The sequence below is a fragment of the Globicephala melas genome, chromosome X (assembly GCF_963455315.2).
Source record: "Globicephala melas chromosome X, mGloMel1.2, whole genome shotgun sequence".
Classification (NCBI taxonomy): Eukaryota; Metazoa; Chordata; class Mammalia; order Artiodactyla; family Delphinidae; genus Globicephala; species Globicephala melas.
The window spans coordinates 100,041,224-100,066,230 of NC_083335.1; the positions used below are offsets into that span (position 1 = coordinate 100,041,224).

Consider the following 25,007-nt stretch of genomic DNA (forward strand, 5'->3'; position numbering starts at 1 on the left):
CCTCCATTTTTGCTGAAATAAGACAAGAAAAAATCAAGAAGAAGCAGGCAAAAATGCCTCTCAAATGGAGGCTGAACTGTTCTGCTGTTTCTTGAATGGCTTTTCTTAATGATGCTGCCAACTAAAAAGTTTGAAACTCTTTGTAGAAGAAAGATAGGCAGTTTAAAAGTTTTCTCCACACACACATGATATTTAAACGTACCCAAATAAGCCATGAATCAACGGTCCCAAAAAGAGCTCTATCTTCTTCAACTGCCTTTTGAACTTTTCTCACATTGTCAAGGAGCCAACGAAGTTTCACTGCACTGAAATAAGTGCTAAGTGGAAGGCCTGTCTTGGACTAAAAACAGTTATGAAATTCAGCCAGGAAATTAAATTCATAACAGCTTAAAATAAAACACCAAATCAAAAAACTCAATAAATCACAAAATATTCAATGGCCCTAAAGGCAATCCTACAGTATTATGGATAAAAATACTTTTCCTATCTTATGGCACAGGAAAGCATGTTCATGAAAAAAGATCAGAGTGGTATGTTTGCAGTTCAAAGAGCATCCACATAGCAAGGTAAAGAGAAAATTAAATGACACATGCCCTGCAATCTAGATAGTTAAGACGCAGATGTTAACTTTTGTGATGAGTTAGGATTACATACAGAAGCTAGCCCAAAACTCTGCTTTTTATTTTATATTCCATGAAAGTGATATTTAAACTATTGAAAATCAGAGAGAATATCAATTCATAAACTAATGACCACAAGCAGAAGATTGTTTTAAAACATATAAGCCTTAACAATATATTTATGTGTGTAAAAAATCAAATACATATTCAATACACATATTCAAACAACATAAAATTGGTGGAGAATGAAGTAGAGCTCAAAGACACGCCAGATTAAAGCAACACAAGGTTGTTCTATTTAAGAAAGTAGTTGCCAGTCGAAATATAATGTTGTATACATGAAACTTATATGATGTTACAAACCAATGTTACCTCAATAAACTAAAAAAAATAGTATATATATATAAAAGAAAGTAGTTGCCTGAATTCAGCAAATAGATTGAACAAAGGGAAGGTGAACTGAATAAAGCTTAAAGGGTAAAAATGAAACATGGGCTTATCAATCTTCCTTGAGAATGGATCAGGTCCAATTCATTTTTGTTAGTATATTAAACGCTATATTTATAAGGGCTGGTGAAAGTGGTTAAGAAAATACATACATCAAAATAATGCAACTATCTTCCCCTTCTTGATCCCTATTCTCATTTATCACCCAACTACAGAAAGTGATCCCTTTTCCTTCTCATCTCCCATGGATATGTTTAGTAAAAAAAGCTCAAACCAAAGGATATAACACTTGAATGCAAGCTTGTAAGTTAAGAATCTTAACTCATAGTTTTCTAGCTTTCCTAGAAAAAAAAGATCAATGCTCAAAAATAATAAAAGGAAATAACATATGGGAATATGCTTCTTTGATTTGAAGGACCAAGGGTCATCCCACAAACCAAATAGTGAGGTAGCATATAAATATCTCATTTTCATGATTTAAGTAGAAGGTGTAAAAGTTGCCGAAAATGGCTTTGGAGAGAAAAACATGCACCCCTTGAAGCAAAGTGCAGCTGGAGGTTAGGCGTGAAGGCTGGGCAGGTTGACCAAGAGAACAGGATAGGAAATGGGTGAGGGCATACTCAGGACAAGACTGAGGTTATTTGGGTGGGTAATGGTAGGGGATGGTTTGTTAGACTGCTGCAATTAATGGGATTTGAGCACTAGCTTCAGAACCAAGAACCACAAGAAACTGCCATTCAACAGTCCCACTGACAAATATAAAGGGAATAAACCAAAAACAAAAAAGAAAGAAAAAAAATGGAATTTCTTTTTGGACAGCAGGAGAAATTGGCCTTGACCTTGCTAAGAAAAGTACCTCGCCTGTTTCAAAAATTTTCTCTCCCTTCATTTATCTGAAGAGAGACCTATATAAGGACTGAAAATTAGGCATTTTTTATTGGCTTCTTCATACGAAGAAAGTGGAAGAGGAGTTCAAGTAAAGGCTGGAGCGTCTTCTAGTTTCTCTCCCTGAATCCAGATGCCTAAAAACTCAAAAGCACGCAGAACTTTCTTTGATGGACAGTAAAAAAAAAAAGAGAAGGATTTGGAAAGCACGGTTGAATTATAGGAAGCACTCCGTGAGGAGTATGGTTTAAGCCACTGGGACACCTTATTTTCCCCTCCAGCCTATTTACCTTGGAATATTATTCCTCCAATCTACCACAGGGCAAGAAAGATAGAAAGGTAATTATCTGTGGAGAAATATTCTATCAATTGTATCAAATAACTACTGTGCAATAAGATGTAAGGCCTGGTGAAATCTCCAAACTTTTTTTGTTAAACAGGCATTTTTATAGTATACTTTTGAAGAGATCTCTTACCTTGACAAAGTTATTATTTCCTGGAATTCGTTTACTAAGACTCTCAACGGTAGACTGGGTTCTTAGGTCAAGCCACACTATAGACCAAAATACAATAATATATATGAAAAACTTCATTTAAAAAAATCAGATCTTTATGAAATCACTGTCAAGGATAGGAGACAGATTAGTTTCCATAAGCAATTAAAATGCTACGGCTTTCGAAAGACAGAAATTAGAAAATTAGAAATGAATGGGCATATTGTTAGAAGAGAGAATAAATTTATGAGGGAGAATTTGAAGCTTTTATGCAAAATTATAGGCCAAGTTAGGAGAACAATACATACCTGAGGGTGCTGATTTTGTATCCTTTTTTATAGAAAAAAATGAAAAAATTTTTTGGATATGGATTTTCTATGCATACATGAGTGCAGAGAAAATCTAAACGCTAGGCAGGCTAGTTTCCAGGGCAAAATGCACAGCCCAGGATCACTGTACCATGTCTAAAGCATGTACCTTAGAAAACCTTGGTAGCAGTTTGTGACAAAGTAGAGAACCTGATACTATTATAGAGGGGGAAAAAAATAAGATTCAGTCGCTTATGTACAAAATGCTTATTTACATTAAACTCTTTCAAAGTAGGCTAGAATCCAGAATCGCTACAAGAATTATTTAAAGCTCACCATTCTTTCTCCATGCTAGATTGTAAAAAAACTCCCATTTTAACAGATCAATGTTGTTTTCACTAAATAACTATCATCCACTTTCTGATCCCCCAGTAGAAAGTTCTGTTCTGCTTTACGGCAGAAGGCTTGCGAAAGAGAATGCATTAAATAGTATACAGAGCAATTGCAAAAGGTAAACAATAGGATCAGCTGAGCTTTATTTGTCAGATTTCAGGTTTGTACTTAACTTTTAATCTGTGAGTGGTCACTCGATATTTTTAGGCACTGACTGTGCTCAGATGCCTCCTAAAAACACAGTTTATTTAAAGGGCACCAGGAAGATTATGCATACTTGCCCACTACACGTGTGAGTGCCGGCAGTTACTGTCTGGTCTGGCTCATCCTTAACTGTACTATTCCTTTCTCTTCATTCAAAAATCAGTTGTTTCCTGTCCTGAATTTTAACCAATTCTTTTAAATTACTTAAAGCATCATTTCCCTTGAGGGCTTGCCTGTGCTTGATTTTGACAGTGGCTACTTTGCAAAAGAATTAAATCAGGGGCTTCAGGACACTATGCTGCTTCCCAAAGGTGGGGAAAACTTTAAGAAAACAGGCTCATCATAACCAAGGAAACAGGACACAAAGAGGAAGACCATGGAAATACATAGCCTAGCAATGACACCTGCATTTGCTGCCCGGCATCCATTCCTCTTGCTGCTGGGAGCTGTATCTTTAATTCTCTTTAGGAAGTTAACTCTCCCTCATCCTCAGCCTGAGATTCAACCCTACCCCCAGGTCCAGTATCGTGTCCCCAGTGAGCGGTTCAGGAGAGGAGCAAATCAGCCTCTGATGTGCTCTGATGTGGTCAAATCAGCCCAACTGAGATTTGTGCTCAGTCTGAAAGAGTCCCTGTTCTCAGCTCAGCTTGGGAGTGTGTAGCTGGGCCTGCTGCCCTCTTGAATAGAGAGCTGAATCGGCCACATCTGGAGCCAACCCAGAAGAGACAGACTTGCGGGGGATCCAGGCGATACTGTCTGACTTGAGAATCAAACAGCACCTGAACTAAGCTACTTGTAGAATTCCTTTTTTTCCCCTTATAACTTCACTTACTTGGGGTTCAGTTTTCTATTACTTGCCCTGTGATTGATACAGCCATTAGCAGCAGCGCTGTGGAGTTGGCAAGGTCTCCCATGTCCAGGGAACAAGGGAAATCTGCTTTGTACACAGTGGCAGTGTTGTGCGACTGTGACAAAGGTGGGCCTTCCTCATAGGCAAGCAACCCTAGCAGGTGTTAAAGGCTTAACCAGAGGAGTTGGGAAAAGTAGAGGAGGTCGAGAGAAAAGTTTTAAACCTATGACAGGTAGAATTAACAGCACATCTCAATCCTCAAGTGTTTGAAACTATAGTGGCCTAGGGGTTTAAAAATCAGTGTATTAATAGTTTCCATTACCTACTTTACAAAAATGAAATAAGATGCATTAGGATGGAAAATGCCAGCATTCACTGGACTCTGTAGGATAAATATTGACCTGTGAAACGCTGTTTTAGTTATGCTGGCTTGTTGAATCATGAGGTAAAATCTATTTCTTACCAAGGGACATGAAAACCACTGCTCTAGGCTTTTTGTTTACTGACTCAAAACCTTCCAGATCAGCATTTTTCGATATTTAAATGGACATAAAAATCACTAGGGAGATTAAAGATAAACCCCACTCCCAGAAATTCTTGGCTAGTAGGTCTGGGGAGGGGGGCCCAGAAATATACCTTTTAAACAGATGCCCCTCCCCTTTAAGAAACACTGCAGTGGTTTAAGACTCAACATCAGTGGTTCTGATCCAGGAAGCACACCAGAACCAACTGGAAAACTTTGAAATCACACATCCCGGTCCCTACATTGTAGGATTCTGGTTGCAAGTCCAGGCAAGGAAGGCCTGAGTCCTTCTACCTATGCTATTCAGTGTTATACTACAGCTTGACAACCTCTTTTTTAGGGAATGTTCTTTAGGATACTGAATTTGTTCCAATCATTAATTTAAAAACAAAACTAAAGACAAACTGATGATCAAGTGGCTCTCTGAGTTCCAGGGGCTCTGTGATTCTACTGCTCCTTGACAAGGACTACTTAAGAAATTGGGCACTACACTCCTCACTTGAAAGCTTCCAAGTAGCCACAGTGGTATGTGCAGAATGAACCCCTCACCAAAAGGAGTCAAAACAGTGGAGGTGAAATCTACATCTTCTGGCTTTGCCACCAACAAGCTATGTGACCCGAGCAAGTCACGTTACCCTTCGTGGCCTGGGTTTCCAGAATATAAAATAAGGCAGTTTGGACTAGATGGTCTCAAAAGTCCCTCTCCTTCCATTATTCCATGATCACAGAAGGCTGGCATAATTTTTACTTTGTTTTTATAACCCAAGGGTTTAAAGCAATTAGAATACATGGAATGAATTAGTAAAACTGCCAAAGAGAAAAATGTCAGTGGTCGGTATACTACTAAGCAATTCACAAATGCTCAAAATTAACTGAATTAAGAACAAAAAAAATTAGACAACTCATTAAAGAAGCTAAGATGGCAGAATTACGTTTGCAGAATAAGAGACCAAAAGCCAAAGAGAAGACCCCAAGCTGGAGGACTAAGCCCCTCGTGGAGATAATTTCTGAGAAAAATCAAAAGAAGGGCCAGATCCAGATCCAGCAGCAGCAGTCAATTTCCCCCAATGTGTCCGAGTTGGAAGGCCGGGAAGTGAGCAAGGGCCAGAGCACCAATACCTGAGGCAGCGCCAGCAGCTGGAACTGAAGAGCCAGAGGGAACAACGGCAACTGGATCTGAAGGGCCAGGAGAAACTGGAGCAGCTGGAGCATTAGGAGAAATAATGGCAATTCATGCTAGAGATGGCCAGGTTCAAGGTTTGCATTTTCTTGCTGACCATTTAGGAAATGGTAGATCACATGGGCAAGTTCATCAGGATGAACATTTTCCTACACATTTAAGCGTAGAAAAAGAGAAGGAAGAGACATGGAGTGGAAGGGGAACAGAGGCAGTCCAGTCAAAGTCTCTGGTTCAATAGCATTTCCGTTTGGACAAGGACCAGGTAAATATCTGCTTCTTGTTCAGGATGACTCTTCCCTACCTTGTCACAAATCTACGTCCTAGTTAGGAAAGTGGCTCAGTTGACTTTCACCCAACCACTGAATTGAAAGGCTATGTGATGCAGTGAGAGAGTGCATCCCTAAGGGACTTCTGAAAGGAATGCTAAGGAGCATTAGCATTGTAGCATTGCTACAATCTCTGCTGGGGTCACCTGCAGAAAGACATAAATGGGTGGCTTTGGGAAGGCACAGCTCCAGGAAAGCACTTCCCTGGTAGGGTGGCAGGAGATGAAGTTCATCTCCACAAAAAGCAACAGCATATCTAAAGGGAACAGGGAATTGCTAAGTTCCAAAGTGATTCGGAAAAACATCAGAAAAAGGAAAATAGAGTCCAGAATACCATACAGCCTGTTTCTAGCACACATGTCCCTTACTTAGACCAAATAAACTGGATTTAAATGGTTCAGACCACCAAGTGAATACGTTAAAAAAAACCCAACTTGGGTGATCTGAAATTTTTATTTGTACTAAATAAAGTCACATCCAATATACGTCTGGTGGATTTAGTTTGTTCTGAAAACAAAGTTTTAAGAATGAAGAAAAATGCAGTTGCCTCAAAGCCCACGGACCAAGGTTAGTTTAGTGACGTAGTGACAGCATAGAGGAAGAAATCATTTTTAGAATATTTAGAAGTTTGCATCAGTTTTGGTCAGTCATAACAATAGAAGGGAAATATACCTAAGGAAAAAAGAATAAGCAAACACACTAAAGATAAACTAAATTATTTTCAGTTGACTAGAAGCAAAGGCAAATAATACATCTCCTCTGGATGGTTTGCTATGAGGCGCTACTGGCCTGACAGAAAGGGAGATGAAGGTAAGGCTCCAGGTTTTGGAACACACCCTAAGCAAGGACTGCTGACAGTTATACAAAGTGTTATCGGGTCGTTTTGCCCACAGTAGACATTACACCTAGTAAACTAGATTTAATTGCTATGTGTTACCACTAGCCAAAAGTTAAGCTATTAATTAAGCTGGGTAAGAGGTCATTTGCAAAGGGAAAGAGGCTGTCCCTCACCTGATGACATTTCCAGAAATCAGGTGGGGCCGAAAGAAACATGGAGAGTTGGGGAGGGGGGTGAATTAAAACATGCATGTCAAACGTTGGGGGCTGAAACCTATTTCAGCTCTTAGGTGTATAAATGCCAAAATGCCAATGGCTGACATGAGTGTGTGTGGCCCCAGGTAAGCTCTGCATTTTCCCTAAGAACACCTGTTGTATATAAATCAGCCATTTCATCTGGCATTCCTGGACTGAAAAGGCTATCATCTAATTCAGAACAGTGGCCATGTTCTGAACACTTACTGAAGGCTTAGAGTCTGCTAGGCACTGTTTTAAGTGTCCTACATGTATTAACTCATTAATCTTCACCGCAAGCTTTTGAGATCCATACTTTTACTTTCTCCAGCTTAACTGTTGAGGCAACAGGCACAGAACGGTAGTAAATGGAAAAGGCAGAGTCTGAATCCAGAATGAAATCTCTACGATATAGGTACAGTCAGGATGAAGTCATAGTCTTAAATAGAACATGAAAAAATACCTCACACTTGAACTCTAATTTAGTTTCTTTTTATTTAAACTAGCCAGAGTTGAGGAATTCAATCACTGCAAAATATAGCAGTATTTCTTTATCCAGGATTGAAGGAGATGTAAGGCATTCAAAGAACCATGTAATAAGAGACTTGACAAAATGAAAAATAAGTGGATCGTGATAGGGCTGAATACTCTAGATTTTACAGAAGTAAAAAATCTGCTCCCTTCCATAGCAAAACAATAAAAAACAAAACCACACCTTTGTTGTTTAAGGCCAAGCATGCTTAGGAGTTTTAGGTGGTTTGCCATCTATGGTTTTCTTTCATGCTGATACTCTGAAACAGAACCCAGTTCCAGGAGAGGGAGAAGAATTGAGCTCAATGTTCCTTCAGATCTCAACAGATGACTAACCAGGTTGAATCACTGGCCCAGGGTTAACTAGCATGTAAAAATAACAAAAGGCAAAGAGGATAACCAATGTTTAAAACTGCCATACTCTGCATAAAGAGTTATGTGTCATAGGGAACTTTAAATCCAATATCTTAAAAAAAATGTTTGCAATCCCATCTAAATAAGGAATAATGACTCAGAGACACATGATTTTGTTGGTGGTTTTCTTTAGTGTAGTAAAGTATACTGTACTAAAGTATACTAAGTATACCATAGCCACTCAAAATTAGTGACTCTTGCCTTCCTGGATATTAGTCCCTACTACGAATAATATTTTTATATTAAATCATGAATTGTGCTCTACAGAAAGCTACCGATATGAGGGTCATATTGCACTAGGCTTGCCGTGTACACCAATCAACTTCAATAGTGAGTGACGAAACCTGGACAAGAAGAGGGGAAAGAGCTGGGCCATCCTAGTTAGGCCAGAATGTTTCACCGGTAACATTAGTGAAACGTGAATATGAACACACTAAATATCAATTGATTCAAGCCTTTCCCCACTCAACATCTGAACCACCTGTGTAGTTTTGTGCTTCTTTATCAATTTAGTCTATGGTGCATTTGTAAACCCAAACCTTCTTTTCAATACTACTTAGAAGACAGCAAGGCCTGTAGACCACTAAAAAAGAGTTGGTTTTGGAAGGAAAAGGCTTAGAAAAAGGTGGAGAGTGGGGTGGAGGGAATCCTTTGGAAAATAGTGATGAAGATAATGCTAAGAGGGAGAGAAAAAAGTGCCAGAGGGATGAGGAAAACTAAAGGTAGGGGAGAGAAGTCAAAGGCCTGCTTCATTCAGATCCAGGGCCACAAAGCTGCTGTAATCCACCTGTGAGGCCATCATGGTAAATGGCTGCATCATGGCACAGTGACTGGGAAGCAGGGATGCATTTTACCTATATCTCAGATACCACACCAGTGTTCACCTCGCCTATCACAGAACTAACACATGAATTCTTAAAACAATACGAAACTTCTAAAACAGGCCACCTCTACTCTCATAAGCATACCATTCTAAAATATGTCAGTAAACAAATACACCTTTATTGCGAGGAAGAACAAATAGCCTTTCTCAGTCTTCAACTTCTTCACCTAGCCTATTTCATGTCCACTAATAGGCCCCTGAAATTCTCCTCTCTGTTACTGTACTGGGGGTGCGTGGATTGCTTATCGAGGACTCCGAGCCATAAAAATGGCGACACAAAAGGCAATTAAAAAAATGTAGACTGCCCCTCTCATTTGCTTGCCTATAACAAATACTGCTCAGCAGTTATATAATTTACTAAGCAAAGAGAGAAGAATGAAGAGGAGCAGGATAGGCCTTCAGTGACAGATTTACAAGAGAGAGGGACAAGGAAGGAAGAAAACATGGGGGGGGGTAAAAGGAGAAAACCCACAGACTCTGATATAAAAAAAGACAAAGAAGCTCAAAGACAAAGATATGGAAAAATCTGATTCTGTTTCCATCAATCCCACCTTGTGTTGTTTTAAGATAAAGCTGCTAAAGATTTAATATTGTGTTGATATTCTCAACTGAAAACTTGCACGGAGATATGACACCTTAGTGTGTTCCTAGATGGAATAAAACTGGAGGTAGAATCTACCCTTGTCATTACTTAGTGGCTTCTCTTCCCAGCTAATTACTCTTCTGTCCTCCTTTTCTATGCCCCTTCCTCGTCTAGCCTCCAAATTCCTATCCCTAGCCTCTGTGTCACAAAGGTAAGCAAGGTGATTGCCTGGTTTGTCACTATATGCCTAGGGGTCATCACAGAACCTGTCTACAGAAAGGTACCTAAACTTCTGTTGAATCAATTAATTTTACCTTCATTCCTATGGTGAATTCTTCTGTAATAAACTGAGACTGACTAAGTTAGCAACTTTTAAGTCTACATTTTGAACAACCTCTTTACAACACAGCTACAAATTCTAACTGTCCAGAAATGAGCTTTGATTGCAAGTCCAATATTAACCTTGTCCAAGAAAGAAAGCCATTTTTCTCCCACGTTGGTACTCTTTCAGTATTACTTAATTTCCTTCTGTTCTCTCAGGCTAAAAATCTTGCAGCCCTATTTTATTTTACCCTCAACTTTATGCCCTATTCAATTTCCAAACATACCAGCTGCATCCTTCCTCTGAAAGGTCTGGCAAAGTTGTCTCTCCATTCTTACACTCTAATCCCATTAGCTCATTAGCAGTCTCAATTAACTCCTTTGCTAGATTTTACTGAAGAGAGTAATCTTGTCCTTTTAAATATAATTATTTACATGTCTGGATATAAATGCTTTCTATTTGTCCTTCCTTCCTGTTTCTACTCCTTTTTCTTTCCTTCTTTTTCACAGTCATTCCATTTTTCCCCTTTATAAGCCTGTGACTTATACACTATTCACTCTCTTACTGCTTACCCTAGAGATTACAACATGCATCCTTGACAATACTGGGACCACAAGACACTTTAACCTCATTTACTCCATATTCCTTTCATGTACTACTGTTGCCATGTAATACTTAAAATTTTAATATATTTTGAATATCACAATACATTATTTCCTTATACAGTCAAAATTCATTTAGATTGACCTACATATTTACTACATTTATTATCTAGATTTAAATCTATTTAAATAGATTTAAATCTATTACCTAGATTTATTATCTAGGCCTCTGCATTCCTTCCTGCATTGCCAAATTTCCACCTGAGAACATTTTTTTCCTTCTCCCAGGAAAACATTATTTATTTATTTAATTTATTTATGTTTTACATCTTTATTGGAGTATAATTGCTTTACAATGGTGTGTTAGTTTCTGCTTTACAAGAGTGAATCAGTTATACACATACATATGTTCCCAAATCTCCTCCCTCCTGCATCTCCCTCCCTCCCACCGTCCCTATCCCACCCCTCCAGGTGGTCACAAAGCACCGAGCTGATCTCCCTGTGCTATGTGGCTGCTTCCCACTAGCTAGCTACCTTACGCCTGGTAGTGTATATATGTCCATGCCACTCTCTCGCCTTGTCACAGCTTACCCTTCCCCCTCCCCCTCCCCATATCCTCAAGTCCATTCTCTAGTAGGTCTGTGTCTTTATTCCTGTCTTACCCCTAGGTTCTTCATGACATTTTTTTTTCTTAAATTCGATATATATGTGTTAGCATACAGTACCTGACTCTCTCTTTCTGACTTACTTCACTCTGTATGACAGACTCCAGGTCCATCCATCTCATTACAAATAGCTCAATTTCGTTTCTTTTTATGGCTGAGTAATATTCCATTCTATATATGTGCCACATCTTCTTTATCCATTCATCTGATGATGGACACTTAGGTTGTTTCCATCTCTGGGCTATTGTAAATAGAGCTGCAATGAACATTTTGGTACATGACTCTTTTTGAATTATGGTTTTCTCAGAGTATATGCCCAGTAGTGGTATTGCTGGGTCATATGGTAGTTCTATTTGTAGTTTTTTAAGGAACCTCCATACTGTTCTCCATAGTGGCTGTACCAATTCACATTCCCACCAGCAGTGCAAGAGGGTTCCCTTTTCTCCACACCCTCTCCAGAATTTATTGTTTCTAGATTTTTTGATGATGGCCATTCTGACTGGTGTGAGATGATATCTCATTGTAGTTTTGATTTGCATTTCTCTAATGATTAATGATGTTGAGCATTCTTTCATGTGTTTGTTGGCAGTCTGTATATCTTCCTTGGAGAAATGTCTGTTTAGGTCTTCTGCCCATTTTTGGATTGGGCTGTTTGTTTTTTTGTTATTGAGCTGCATGAGCTGCTTGTAAATTTTGGAAATTAATCCTTTGTCAGTTGCTTCATTTGCAAATATTTTCTCCCATTTTGAGGGTTGTCTTTTGGTCTTGTTTATGGTTGCCTTTGCTGTGCAAAAGCTTTGAAGTTTCATTAGGTCCCATTTGTTTATTTTTGTTTTTATTTCCATTTCTCTAGGAGGTGGGTCAAAAAGGATCTTGCTGTGATTTATGTCATAGAGTGTTCTGCCTATGTTTTCCTCTAAGAGTTTGATAGTTTCTGGCCTTACATTTAGGTCTTTAATCCATTTTGAGCTTATTTTTGTGTATGGTGTTAGGGAGTGATCTACTCTCATACTTTTACATGTACCTGTCCAGTTTTCCCAGCACCACTTAGTGAAGAGGCTGTCCTTTCTCCACTGTACATTCCTGCCTCCTTTATCAAAGATGAGGTGACCATATGTGTGTGGGTTTATCTCTGGGCTTTCTATGCTGTTCCATTGATCTATATTTCTGTTTTTGTGCCAGTACCATACTGTCTTGATTACTGTAGCTTTGTAGTATAGTCTGAAGTCAGGGAGCCTGATTCCTCCAGCTCTGTTTTTCGTTCTCAAGATTGCAATGGCTATTCGGGGTCTTTTATTTCCATACAAATTGTGAAATTTTTTGTTCTACTTCTGTGAAAAATGCCAGTGGTAGTTTGATAGGGATTGCATTGAATCTGTAGATTGCTTTGGGTGGTAGAGTCATTTTCACAATGTTGATTCTTCCAATCCAAGAACATGGAATATCTCTCCATCTATTTGTATCATCTTTAATTTCTTTCATCAGTGTTTTATAATTTTCTGCATACAGGTCTTTTATCTCCTTAGGTAGGTTTATTCCTAGATATTTTATTCTTTTTGTTGCAATGGTAAATGGGAGTGTTTTCTTGATTTCACTTTGAGATTTTTCATCATTAGTGTATAGGTATGCCAGAGATTTCTGTGCATTTATTTTGTATCCTGCTACTTTACCAAATTCATTGATTAGATCTAGTAGTTGTCTGGTAGCAACTTTAGGATTCTCTATGTATAGTATCATGTCAACTGCAAACAGTGACAGCTTTACTTCTTCTTTTCCGATTTGGATTCCTTTTATCTCCCTTTCTTCTCTGATTGCTGTGGCTAAAACTTCCAAAACTATGTTGAATAAGAGTGGTGGGCTTCCCTGGTGGTGCAGTGGTTGTGAGTCCACCTGCCAATGCACGGGATGCAGGTTCGTGCCCTGGTCCGGGAGGATCCCACATGCCGCGGAGCAGCTGGGCCCGTGGGCCGTGGCCGTTGGGCCTGCGTGTCCGGAGCCTGTGCTCCACAACGGGAGAAGCCGCAGCAGTGAGAGGCCCGCGTACCGCAAGTAAAAACGAAAACAAACAAACAAGCAAAAACATAAAAAAGAGTGGTGAGAGTGGGCAACCTTGTCGTGTTCCTGATCTTAGTGGAAATGCTTTCAGTTTTTCACCACTGAGGACGATGTTGGCTGTGGGTTTCTCATATATGGCCTTTATCATGTTGAGGAAAGTTCCCTCTATGCCTACTTTCTGCAGGGTTTTTATCATAAATGGGTGTTGAATTTTGTCAAAAGCTTTCTCTGCATCTATTGAGATGATCATATGAGTTTTCTCCTTCAATTTGTTAATATGGTGTATCACGTTGATTGATTTGCATATATTGAAGAATCCTTGCATTCCTGGAATAAACCCCACTTGATCATGGTATATGATCCTTTTAATGTGCTATTGGATTCTGTTTGCTAGTATTTTGTTGAGGATATTTGCATCTATGTTCATCAGTGATATTGGCCTGTAGTTTTCTTTTTTTGTGACATCCTTGTCTGGTTTTGGTATCAGGGTGATGGTGGTCTTGTAGAATGAGTTTGGGAGTGTTCCTCCCTCTGATATATCTTGCAAGAGCTTGAGAAGGTTAGGTGTTAGCTCTTCTCTAAATGTTTGATAGAATTTGCCTGTGAAGCCCTCTGGTCCTGGGCTTTTGTTTGTTGGAAGATTTTTAATCACAGTTTCAATTTCAGTGCTTGTGATTGGTCTGTTCATATTTTCTATTTCTTCCTGATTCAGTCTTGGCAGGTTGTGCATTTCTAAGAATTTGTCCATTTCCTCCAAATTGTCCATTTTATTGACATAGACTTGCTTGTAGTAATCTCTCATGATCTTTTGTATTTCTGCAGTGTCAGTTGTTACTTCTTCTTTGTCATTTCTAATTCTATTGATTTGAGTCTTCTCCCCTTTTTTCTTGATGAGTCTGGCTAATGGTTTATCAATTTTGTTTATCTTCTCAAAGAATCAGATTTTAGTTTTATTGATCTTTGCTATTGTTTCCTTCATTTCTTTTTCATTTATTTCTGATCTGATTTTTATGATTTCTTTCCTTCTGCTAACTTTTGGTTTTTTTAGTTCTTCTTTCTCTAATTGCTTTAGGTGCAAGGTTAGGTTGTTTATTCAAGATGTTTCCTGTTTCTTAAGGTAGGATTGTATTGCTATAAACTTCCCTCTTAGAACTGCTTTTGCTGCATCCCATAGGTTTTGGGTCGTCGTGTCTCCATTGTCATTTGTTTCTAGGTATTAAGTAGTGTATTGTTTAGCCTCCATGTGTTTCTATTTTTTACAGATCTTTTCCTGTAATTGATATCTAGTCTCATAGCATTGTGGTTGGAAAAGATACTTGATACAATTTCAATTTTCTTAAATTTACCAAGGCTTGATTTGTGACCCAAGATATGATCTATCCTGGAGAATGTTCCATGAGCACTTGAGAAAAATGTGTATTCTGTTGTTTTTGGATGGAATGTCCTATAAATATCAATTAAGTCCATCTTGTTTAATGTATCATTTAAAGCTTGTGTTTCCTTATTTATTTTCATTTTCGATGATCTGTCCATTGGTGAAAGTGGGGTGTTAAAGTCCCCTACTATGAATGTGTTACTGTCGATTTCCCCTTTTATGGCTGTTAGTATTTGCCTTATGTACTGAGGTGCTCCTATGTTGGGTTCATAAATATTTACAATTGTTATATCTTCTTCTTGGATCGATCCCTTGATCATATGTAGTGTCCTTCTTTGTCTCTTCTAATAGTCCTTATTTGAAAGTCTATTTTGTCTGATATGAGAATTGCTACTCCAGCTTTCTTTTGGTTTCCATTTGCATGGAATATCTTTTTCCATTCCCTTACTTTCAGTCTGTATGTGTCTCTAGGTCTGAAGTGGGTCTCTTGTAGGCAGCATATATATGGGTCTTGTTTTTGTATCCATTCAGCCAATCTGTGTCTTTTGCTGGGAGCATTTAGTCCATTTACATTTAAGGTAATTATCAATATATATGTTCCTATTCCCATTTTCTTAATTGTTTTGGGTTCGTTATTGTAGGTCTTTTCCTTCTCTTGTGTTTCTTGCCTAGAGAAGTTCCTTTAGCATTTGTTGTAAAGCTGGTTTGGTGGTGCTGAACTCTCTCAGCTTTTGCTTGTTTGTAAACGTTTTAATTTCTCAATCAAATCTGAATGAGATCCTTGCTGGGTAGAGTAATCTTGATTGTAGGTTTTTCTCCTTCATCACTTTAAATATGTCCTGCCAGTCCCTTCTGGCTTGCAGAGTTTCTGCTGAAAGATCAGCTGTTAACCTTCTGGGGATTCCCTTGTGTGTTATTTGTTGTTTTTCCCTTGCTGTTTGTTTTTGTCTTTTTTTTTTTTTGCAATACGCGGGCCTCTCACTGTTGCGGCCTCTCCCGTTGCGGAGCACAGGCTGTGGATGCGCAGGCTCAGTGGCCATGGCTCATGGGCCTAGCTGCTCTGCGGCATGTGGGATCCTCCCGGACCGGGGCACAAACCCGTGTCCCCTGCATCGGCAGGTGGACTCTCAACCACTGCGCCAGCAGGGAAGCCCTCCCTTGCTGCTTTTAATATGTTTTCTTTGTATTTAATTTTTGACAGTTTGATTAATATATGTCTTGGTGTATTTCTCCTTGGATTTACCCTGTATGGGATTCTCTGTGCTTCCTGGACTTGATTAACTATTTCTTTTCCCATATTAGGGAAGTTTTCAACTATAATCTCTTCAAATATTTTCTCAGTCCCTTTCTTTTTCTCTTCTTCTTCTGGGACCCCTATAATTCGAATGTTGGTGCGTTTAATGTTGTTCCAGAGGTCTCTGAGACTGTCCTCAGTTCGTTTCATTCTTTTTCCTTTCTTCTGCTCTGCAGTAGTTATTTCCACTATTTTATCTTCCAGGTCACTTATCCGTTCTTCTGTCTCAGTTATTCTGCTATTGATCCCATCAGAGTATTTTTCATTTCATTTATTGTGTTGTTCATCATTGCTTGTTTCACCTTTAGTTCTTCTAGGTCCTTGTTAAATGTTTCTTGCACTTTGTCTATTCTATTTCCAAGATTTTGGATCATCTTTACTATCATCATTCTGAATTCTTTTTCAGGTAGACTGCCTATTTCCTATTCATTTGTTAGGTCTGGTGGGTTTTTATCTTGCTCCTTCATCTGCTGTGTGTTTTTCTGTCTTCTCATTTTGCTTATCTTGCTGTGTTTGGGGTCTCCTTTTTGCAGGCTGCAGGTTCGTAGTTCCCGTAGTTTTTGGTGTCTGTCCCCAGTGGCTAAGGTTGGTTCAGGGGGTTGTGTAGGCTTCCTGGTGGAGGGGACTAGTGCCTGTGTTCTGGTGGATCAGGCTGGGTCTTGTCTTTCTGGTGGGCAGGTCCATGTCTGGTGGTGTGTTTTGGGGTGTCTGAGGACTTATTATGATTTTAGGCAGCCTCTCTGCTAATGGGTGGGGTTGTGTTTCTGTCTTGCTAGTTGTTTGGCATAGGGTGTCCAGCACTGTAGCTTGCTGGTCAGTGAGTGAAGCTGGGTGCTGGTGTTGAGATGGAGATCTCTGGGAGATTTTCACCATTTGATATTATGTGGAGCTCAGAGGGCTCTTGTGGACCAGTGTCCTGAAGTTGGCTCTCCCACCTCAGAGGCACAGCACTGACTCCTGGCCACAGCACTGAGGGCCTTTCATCCACACGGCTCAGAATAAAAGGGAGAGGAAGGAAGGAAGGGAGGGAGGGAGGGAGGGAGGGAGGGTGGGAGGGAGGGAGGGAGGAAGGAAGGAAGGAAGGAAGGAAGGAAGGAAGGAAGGAAGGAAGGAAGGAAGAGAAGGAAGGAAGGAAGGAAGGAAGGAAGGAAGAAAAGAAAGAAAGAAAGAAAGAAGAACGAAAGAAAGAAAGGAGGGTGGGAGGGAGGGAGGGAGGGAGGAAGGAGGGAAAGAAGGAAAGAAAGAAATAAGGAAGAAAAAATAAAGTAAGATAAAATAAAATAAAGTTGTGAAAACAAAAAATAATTATTAAGAAAAAAAATTTTTAAAGAAAAAAAACAGACAGATAAAACCCTAGGGCACATGGTGGAAGCACAGCTATACAGACAAAATCTCACACAGAAGCATACACATACACACTCACAAAAAGAGGAAAAGAGGAAAAAATCATAAATCTTGCTCTCAAAGTCCACCTCCTCAATTTGGGATGATTCGTTGTCTATTCAGGTATTCCACAGATGCAGGGTACATCAAGTTGACTGTGGAGCTTTAATCCGCTGCTTCTGAGACTGCTAAGAGAGATTTCCCTTTCTCTTCTTCTCACAGCTCCCGGAGCTCAGCTTTGGATTTGGCCCCGCCTCTCCGTGTAGGTCGTGGGAGGGTCGCTCAGACGGGACGGGGTTAAAGGAGCAGCTGCTTCGGGAACTCTGGTTCACTCAGGCCGGGGGGAGGGAGGGGTACTGAGTGCGGGGCGAGCCTGCGGCGGCAGAGGCCGGCATGACGTTGCACCAGCCTGAGGCACGCCGTGCGTTCTCCCGGGGAAGTTGTCCCTGGATCCCGGGACACTGGCAGTGGCGGGCTGCACAGGCTCCTTGGAAGGGGGTGTGGATAGTGACCTGTGCTCGCACACAGGCTTCTTGGTGGCAGCAGCAGCAGCCTTAGCGTCTCATGTTCGTCTCTGGGGTCTGCGCTGTTAGTCGCGGCTTGCACCCATCTCTGGAGCTCCTTTAAGCGGCGCTCTTAATCCCCTCTCCTCGCGCACCAGGAAACAAAGAGGGAAGAAAAAGTCTCTTGCCTCTTCGGCAGGTCCAGACTTTTCCCCGGACTCCCTGCCGGCTAGCCGTGGTGCACTAACCCCCTGCAGGCTGTGTTCATGCCGCCAACCCCAGTCCTCTCCCTGCCCTCCGACCGAAGCCCGAGCCTCAGCTCCCAGCCCCGCCCGCCCCGGCAGGTGAGCAGACAACCGTCTCGGGCTGGTGAGTGCCGGTCGGCACCGATCCTCTGTGCGGGGATCTCTCCCCGCTTTGCCCTCCGCACCCCTGTTGCTGTCCTCTCCTCCGCGGCTCTGAAGCTTCCCCCTCCGCCACCTGCAGTCTCCACCCGTGAAGGGGCTTCCCAGTGGGTGGAAACCTTTCCTCCTTCACAGCTCCCTCCCACTGGTGCAGGTCCCGTCCCTATCCTTTTGTCTCTGTTTATTCTTTTTTCTTTTGCCCTACCCAGGTACATGGGGACTTTCTTGCCTTTTGGGAGGTCTGAGGTCTTCTGCCAGCGTTCAGTAGGTGTTCTGTAGGAGTTGTTCCACGTGTAGATGTAGTTCTGGTGTATCTGTGGGGAGGAAGTTGATCTCCGTGTCTTATTCTTCCACCATCTTCTCTTCGTAACTCCAGAAAAACATTATTTAGTTTTTCTTTTAGTCGGGGTTTGCTTGTAATGATTCCTATAAGTCCCTGTTTGTCTTTGCCTTTATATTTCACCTTCATTTCTTAAGGATATTTTCACTAAATATAGAATTCTAGGTTCACGTTATTGTCTTTTAGCACTTTAAAGATTTCGTTCCATTGTACTCTGTTTCTTTGAGAAATCAGCTGAAAGTTTTAGTGTTGGTCTCTTGAAGGTCATATCCTCTGGCTACTTTAAAATCCTTCTTTTTATCTTCAGGTCTCAGCATATGTATGTATACGGCTTTATGTGTATTTATCTTGCCTGGGGAATCATAGCGCTTCTTGAATTTGTGGCGTGATATCTTTCAACAGTTTTGAAAAACTTTTATCATCTATCTCTCTTTCCTTTTCGTTTGGGTCTCCAATTACAAATATGTTGGACCTTCTTACCTTACCCCATATTTCTCTTAGATTCTTTTCTGTATTTTCTAAACCTTTGTCTCTCTGTGCTTTAGTCTAGATATTTACTTCTGATCTCTCTTCCAGTTCAGTAACTCAGCTGTGTCTAATACGATGTAAAACTCATCAACTGAGTTTAATACAGTCCTAGAATTTCGATCTTTAAATTTCCATTTCTTTGCTAAGATTATCACTCATCTCAATGAATTCCTTGAACATGTAGATGATGGTTATTTTAAAGTCTGATAACTCTAATATCAGGATTTCTTATTGGTCTGCTTCTAATGTCAGTTGTTTCTTTTGGTTTTCAGTCATTCTGTTTTGAATACCTGATATTTTTTAAATAGAAAACTAAAAAGTGTAGAAGAAAAAGGAATGAGTAAATAAGCACATCTCAAAAAGTGTTTCTAGTAAAATATTTACTGACATCTTTCACTTATGCATAACTTCAGCTAACCTAGTTGCATTATTTTAAAATGATAACTCAAAGTCCAAAGCTGCATTTTTACAATTCCAAGTTTAGAGTTTAACAGAAACTTTCTGGTTCCTGTGAGTAGGCCCTTCCTTTCATGAGGGGGAAAACAAAAAGTAAAACCTTAACAAGTATAAGAAGTTGGCTAACATTGGTCTGTGAAAGAATACTCTCCTAGATACTAGCCATTAAAATTGTAATACCCTGCTTATATTCAAAATGCGCTGCTCATGAGAATGAGAACAAAATAAAGCTTTAAAAGAGGTACTTTTGTGTAAGAGAACCTTTGGTTGCAATTCTTTGACCTTTTTTGCATCTTGAATTTTTTATCACAGATACAGAAGACATACTAAATGCTTTCTTATAACACAATAACATTAAAGACCTTCATTTTTTATAAAGATTATTTCCAAAGGAATTCACACTACTCTTACAAGGCACCTTGTTAGTATATTTTCTGCTTGAATATCACTTTTTTCCAATCAATACTAAAGTAACTAAATATATTACTAAAGTAACTGTAAAGTAAAAAGAGCTCACTCTATAAATCATCCCATCTCTGACAACTTCTGCCTCCACTGTCCAACCCACAACCTGTTACTTTATTGACTAAAAAATTGTGCTTTGCTATTTGCGACAGAATAACGCCTTTTAGCGACTGTATATTTAGAACAAAACTTTCCTTTTAGCAAGTGACAGTGTCATTCAGTGCTCAACTGTCATGTGCTACTAAGAGTGAGGCTAAAATATACCCATGGTTATTTACATTTAATAAGATGTGATACCTAACGGTGGTATATTTGAGATTGAGCTTTTGAACCCCTGCTGAAATCGCCAAGTTTGTAGCAGAAGGAGCTAAAATTTTGACATTTTATTTTCATAAGCTCAAAAGAGTCGATTCAAATTTCTAGATGGGAAGAACAAGTATACAAGTACTTTATGGAAAGGTAGAGAAGGGAATGGGGACATCTGTAATCTTGATTTTTGAGGGGAAGAGGAGGTGAGATCCCTTTCAGGTGTCAGAAACAGCAGGGATTATAAAAAGTTCTGGTAACAATGACTCATTTGTATAATGCAAATTATCAGGAAGGGGCAAGCATGGGAAAGAGTTAATTCAAATTGGGAATAACTATCTGAAAATGGTAAATATATAACAACTCATTTCTTAGAGGACTCTTCAGCTCAACCCATGAGATTATAGGGAACATGACTACATCCTTTGTTAGCCAGATGTTTTAGTATGACAACTCCTGCAAGTGGAGAAAGGCCTTGAGTTTGACATCCATGCAAAAGAGCTTACCCACAGCATTGTAGAGAGGCTCTCCAGTTAACTTGTCCCAGACTACAGTGGTTTCCCTCTGGTTACTGACACCAATAGCTTTAAAGAGAAAGTTAAACAGAAAGGATTAAAAAAAAAAGCAGAAATCTGAGCAAAGTTCTCACTTTTTTTTTTTTTACAGGCACAACTAAACATAAAAATTTGAAGAAAAACATTTGGAACGTCTGTGGTGGTATTGAGTTGATTTTCTTTGACTGGCCCAGGAAAAGCGAACCACCAATGTCAACTACTTCTTTTTCTTTCTACAGACTTCTCCCTGCTTCACTACCAGCACACCATAACATGGACCCAGATCAATAGCCAAATAAAAGACTCGCAGGTTGCCTTATAAATAGGGAATGCAATAACTTCCCAACTTTACGATACCCAATTTATCATGCTGCGGAGACCAACAATAACCTCATTCGTTTATTTACTAACTGCCACAAGAAATTTCCCTCCGTGTGTGTGTGTGCACACATGCCTGTATTTTGAGAAAATAGTCACAGATAAAATCCTTCATGCTGGGCAAACTCATATTATGCTTAGTTAGAAATTCAGTTTTCTTCATGTATTTTAATAATATGTTACAAGACATAGAGTTTGAGGGACTCCCCTGGTGGCAGAGTGGCTAAGACTCCACGCTTCCAATGCTGGGGATCTGGGTTCGATCCCTGGTCAGGGAACTAGATCCCACATGCATGCCACAACTAAGAGTTCGCATGCCACAACTATGGAGCCCATGTGCCACAACTAAGGAGCTGGCAAGCCACAACTAAGGAGCCCGTGAGCCACAACTAAGACCCAGCGCAACCAAAAAAACAAACAAACAAAAGACATAGAGTTTGAATCAGGCATAAGTACAGTATGTGATGGCAATTACATTATACTAACCTATATACAACTCAAGGGCTATAGTTACAGTAAGTTACTATAAGTAAAATACTATTCCATACCATCTTACTCAGTTCGGCTTGATTCAGCTAAATTGGAGGTTCTCAGACTTGGTTGTACATTAGAATCAACTGCAGAGCTTTTAAAAAATACCGGTGCCCAGGCCCTGACCCAAATCTTCTGATTTAACTACCTGGGGTAGCATCTGAGCATTGGTATTTTTTCTTAATACTCCCCAGGTGATTCTCCTGTGCAGAGTTGCACACACTGGGCTAAAGGATGGAGCTTTTCCACAATTTAAGATTAGGACAGACCTTAAAGGCTATATAATCAACCCACCTTATGCTCAAATCTCTGGAATTGCCTGTTACATGACCATTCAGGCAGCACTTCTAGTGACAAGATACTCACTACCTCTCTCCAGGCAAACAAATCTCTACTGTACAGCTTTGCTATTTAAAAACAATTCGTTTCCTCATTGCTTCCACCTATAGATCTTTGTTACATTCTTTGGAGATACAAAGAATAAGGTGAATGCTTCTTCCACATGTCAGTCTTTCACACTTGAAGCAGCTATTCTGTCCCTCCAGGCTTCTCTTCCCCTGTCTAGGCTAAACAGCCCAATTTCCTTCCACTGCCCCACCTCCATAGGGCATGGTTTAAAGTCCCTTCACCACCTCTCCTAGGAACATGCAACTAACTGTCCAAATTACTCAAGCTGTACACCCAGAATAAGACATACTAGGAATGTTCTGACCAACAGAGAGCTGAAGGGGACCAGCAGCTAGCTCCCTTGTTCTAAATAATCTTTATCCAATGCAAATATACTTACTTTATTTAACACCTTTTCTAGAGGTATAAAGATGAATGAGATTCTACTACCAGGAAACCTAGAGGCATAGGGTAAAAGGAAGAGATTTGAGGGTGTTTTTTAAAAAATAGAAGGCCAAAAGGTCTGTAGGAATAAAGGAAGAGAAAGGAGAACGTGGGGGGAAAGGGGTCTGGAAATGAATGGGACACGGTCCTGATTGTTGTAGTGACAGGAGGGGATGGGATTAATACACAGGTGGAGGGAGGAGCCTCAGTAGGGCGGAAGGCTATTGCTTCCCTTGTAATGGAGGGAAGGGGGCAAGAGATCCAGACATTAAGTACTGGGACAGGAAGTTGAGGAATTTAGACCCCAGAGCCTCAATTTTCTCTGTGAAGTAGAGCGCAAGGTTATCTGTGAAAGCAGGGACTGTGAAGCTTGGGTGCTATTCAGTAGAGCTCAGGCTCTGAAGCCAGACTGCTGGGGTTCAAATTCCAACTCTTCTGCTTCCTAGCAGCATGATCCTGGGTCTCAGTTTTATCTTCTGTAAAATGGAGATGATAAAAGTTCCCATCTTACAGGGTTACAAAAAGGAAAACCTAAGTTAATGCATATTAAAACAGTGCCTGGGACATAGTAACCACTCCATAAATGTCACTTATTGCTGCCATTCATTGTCATCATTGTTACACAGAGGCTGGAGTACCAGTTGCAAAGAATGGGACTGAGCTAAGTGGGACACATAAAGGAATTCCGCAGCAGCACTGTGGGCACAGCAGAGGCCAGAGACCTCGGCGGGACCTTGGCAATGGTTGTTAAGGTGGAGTATTGTGAACGTGATATGTGACAACTTTACAATGAGGGCTCACAATGAATTCATGGTCTACTAAACTCTCCTATTCTTCCCCACTGCATTAATTTCCCATTAACTAGCTGGCTGCTTCCTTAGTTGCCATCCTGGAGTTTCTTTTTTTTATATATAAATTTATTTATTTTATTTATTTATTTTTGGCTGCGTTGGGTCTTCGCTGCTGCCCGCAGGCTTTCTCTAGTTGCGGCGAGCGGGGGTTACTCTTCGTTGCGGTGTGCGGGATTCTCATTGCGGTGGCTTCTCTTGTTGTGGAGCACGGGCTCTAGGCGCACGGGCTTCAGTAGTTGTGGCATGTGGGCTCAGTAGTTGTGGCTCGCGGGCTTAGTTGCTCCGCGGCATGTGGGATCTTCCCAGACCAGGGCTCGAACCCATGTCCCCTGCATTGGCAGGCGGATTCTTAACCCCTGCGCCACCAGGGAAGTCCCAAGCCTGGAGTTTCTATTCTATGCCCTTCACGCTACCTTTCTTTATTGGCTCATTCTAACTGGTATTCAGAACATTATCTAGAGCTATTTCGATCTGATTCATTAGTCACGGGTTTCATTCTAACCGCTTCTTCTTTCCCCTCTATCTTAATTTGGTTCCTTCATGCCAAGCAAAATTGCTTTTCTTGCAAACAATCGAAGTCCAGTGAACCAGCTTCTCAGGATTCTCTTCCAGCCACAAACAAGTCTAGTACCAGTTTCTCCCGACACAGACCTTATGCATTGCCTCTGAACTTCTAATTGTGCTAATTTCTTGGCATTTTTACCCTAAAATCCTCTATATATTTCTGTTTCTTAAAGAAAACTTTTCTGACTGCTAATCCCAGCACATGTGCTTCTCTTAATAGTTCCTAATTTTAATTCCTTCTTTTTCAGAATAACATGTTTAGGTTTTATAATCCTCCACCCTAGTTCACCTACCATAAGAGCAAATGAATGTGACGTGCAAGTCTTTTAGAAAGAGATACTAAAATCACTGGACAATATAAAACCTAACACATTACTCTCGTATCTAGCAGGTCCATGCTTCATCCATATATTCTTATTCAGGGGATTTTTTTTCCCTCAAAACTGAGTGTCACTAGTACAATTAACTAGTTAAATGCTATGTTCAAAATCTGGTTAAATTTTGCTTAATATTGCCTGTGAAAAGTTATAATCGCAGTTAAGAAAATTTACTTCGAAAAAAGCCTTTGGAAATACTCCAGAATGTTATCATTGTTGTCTTGGTGGAATTATAGATGACATGCACCCTTATTTAAAAATAAAATTATAATTTCTAATTGGAACACATTTCTGGAGAAAACAACAACAACAACCCAATAAACGCACATAGCAAAACAATGTAAGCCCCAGAGGAAGGCTCTGGGGCTACTAAAAGCGCCATTGGGAAGAGGTAGAAAGCTTCCATGTCTGGCAGACGTGTGCCTGTGGCAAGTTATACCACTTGCAAGGGAGATATGGCCATTGCTGGGAAGCCCTTTAGGACAAAGAGTGCCTTTCTGAGAGGCCAAGT

General features: G+C 40.2%; 1 protein-coding gene across 7 annotated transcripts in view; it reads right to left on the reverse strand.

The window, feature by feature from the left end:
* Nucleotides 1-25,007, reverse strand: part of GK (glycerol kinase) — an 80,609-nt gene that overhangs the window by 38,943 nt on the left and 16,659 nt on the right. For 4 of the 7 annotated variants that reach the window (XM_070044695.1, XM_070044693.1, XM_030844451.3 and 1 more), the window contains 4 exons: nt 20,917-20,994; nt 5,844-5,927; nt 2,429-2,505; nt 203-340 (listed from right to left, as the gene is read on the reverse strand). Coding sequence is in view for 5 of the 7 variants with exons in the window: in XM_070044693.1 (XP_069900794.1) it covers nt 203-340; nt 2,429-2,505; nt 5,844-5,927; nt 20,917-20,994 (377 nt within the window). In the remaining 2 variants the exon portion in view is untranslated. The remainder of the gene's footprint in view (nt 1-202; nt 341-2,428; nt 2,506-5,843; nt 5,928-20,916; nt 20,995-25,007) is intronic. The other 3 variants (XM_070044696.1, XM_070044694.1, XM_030844450.3) reach the window with 1 other exon arrangement.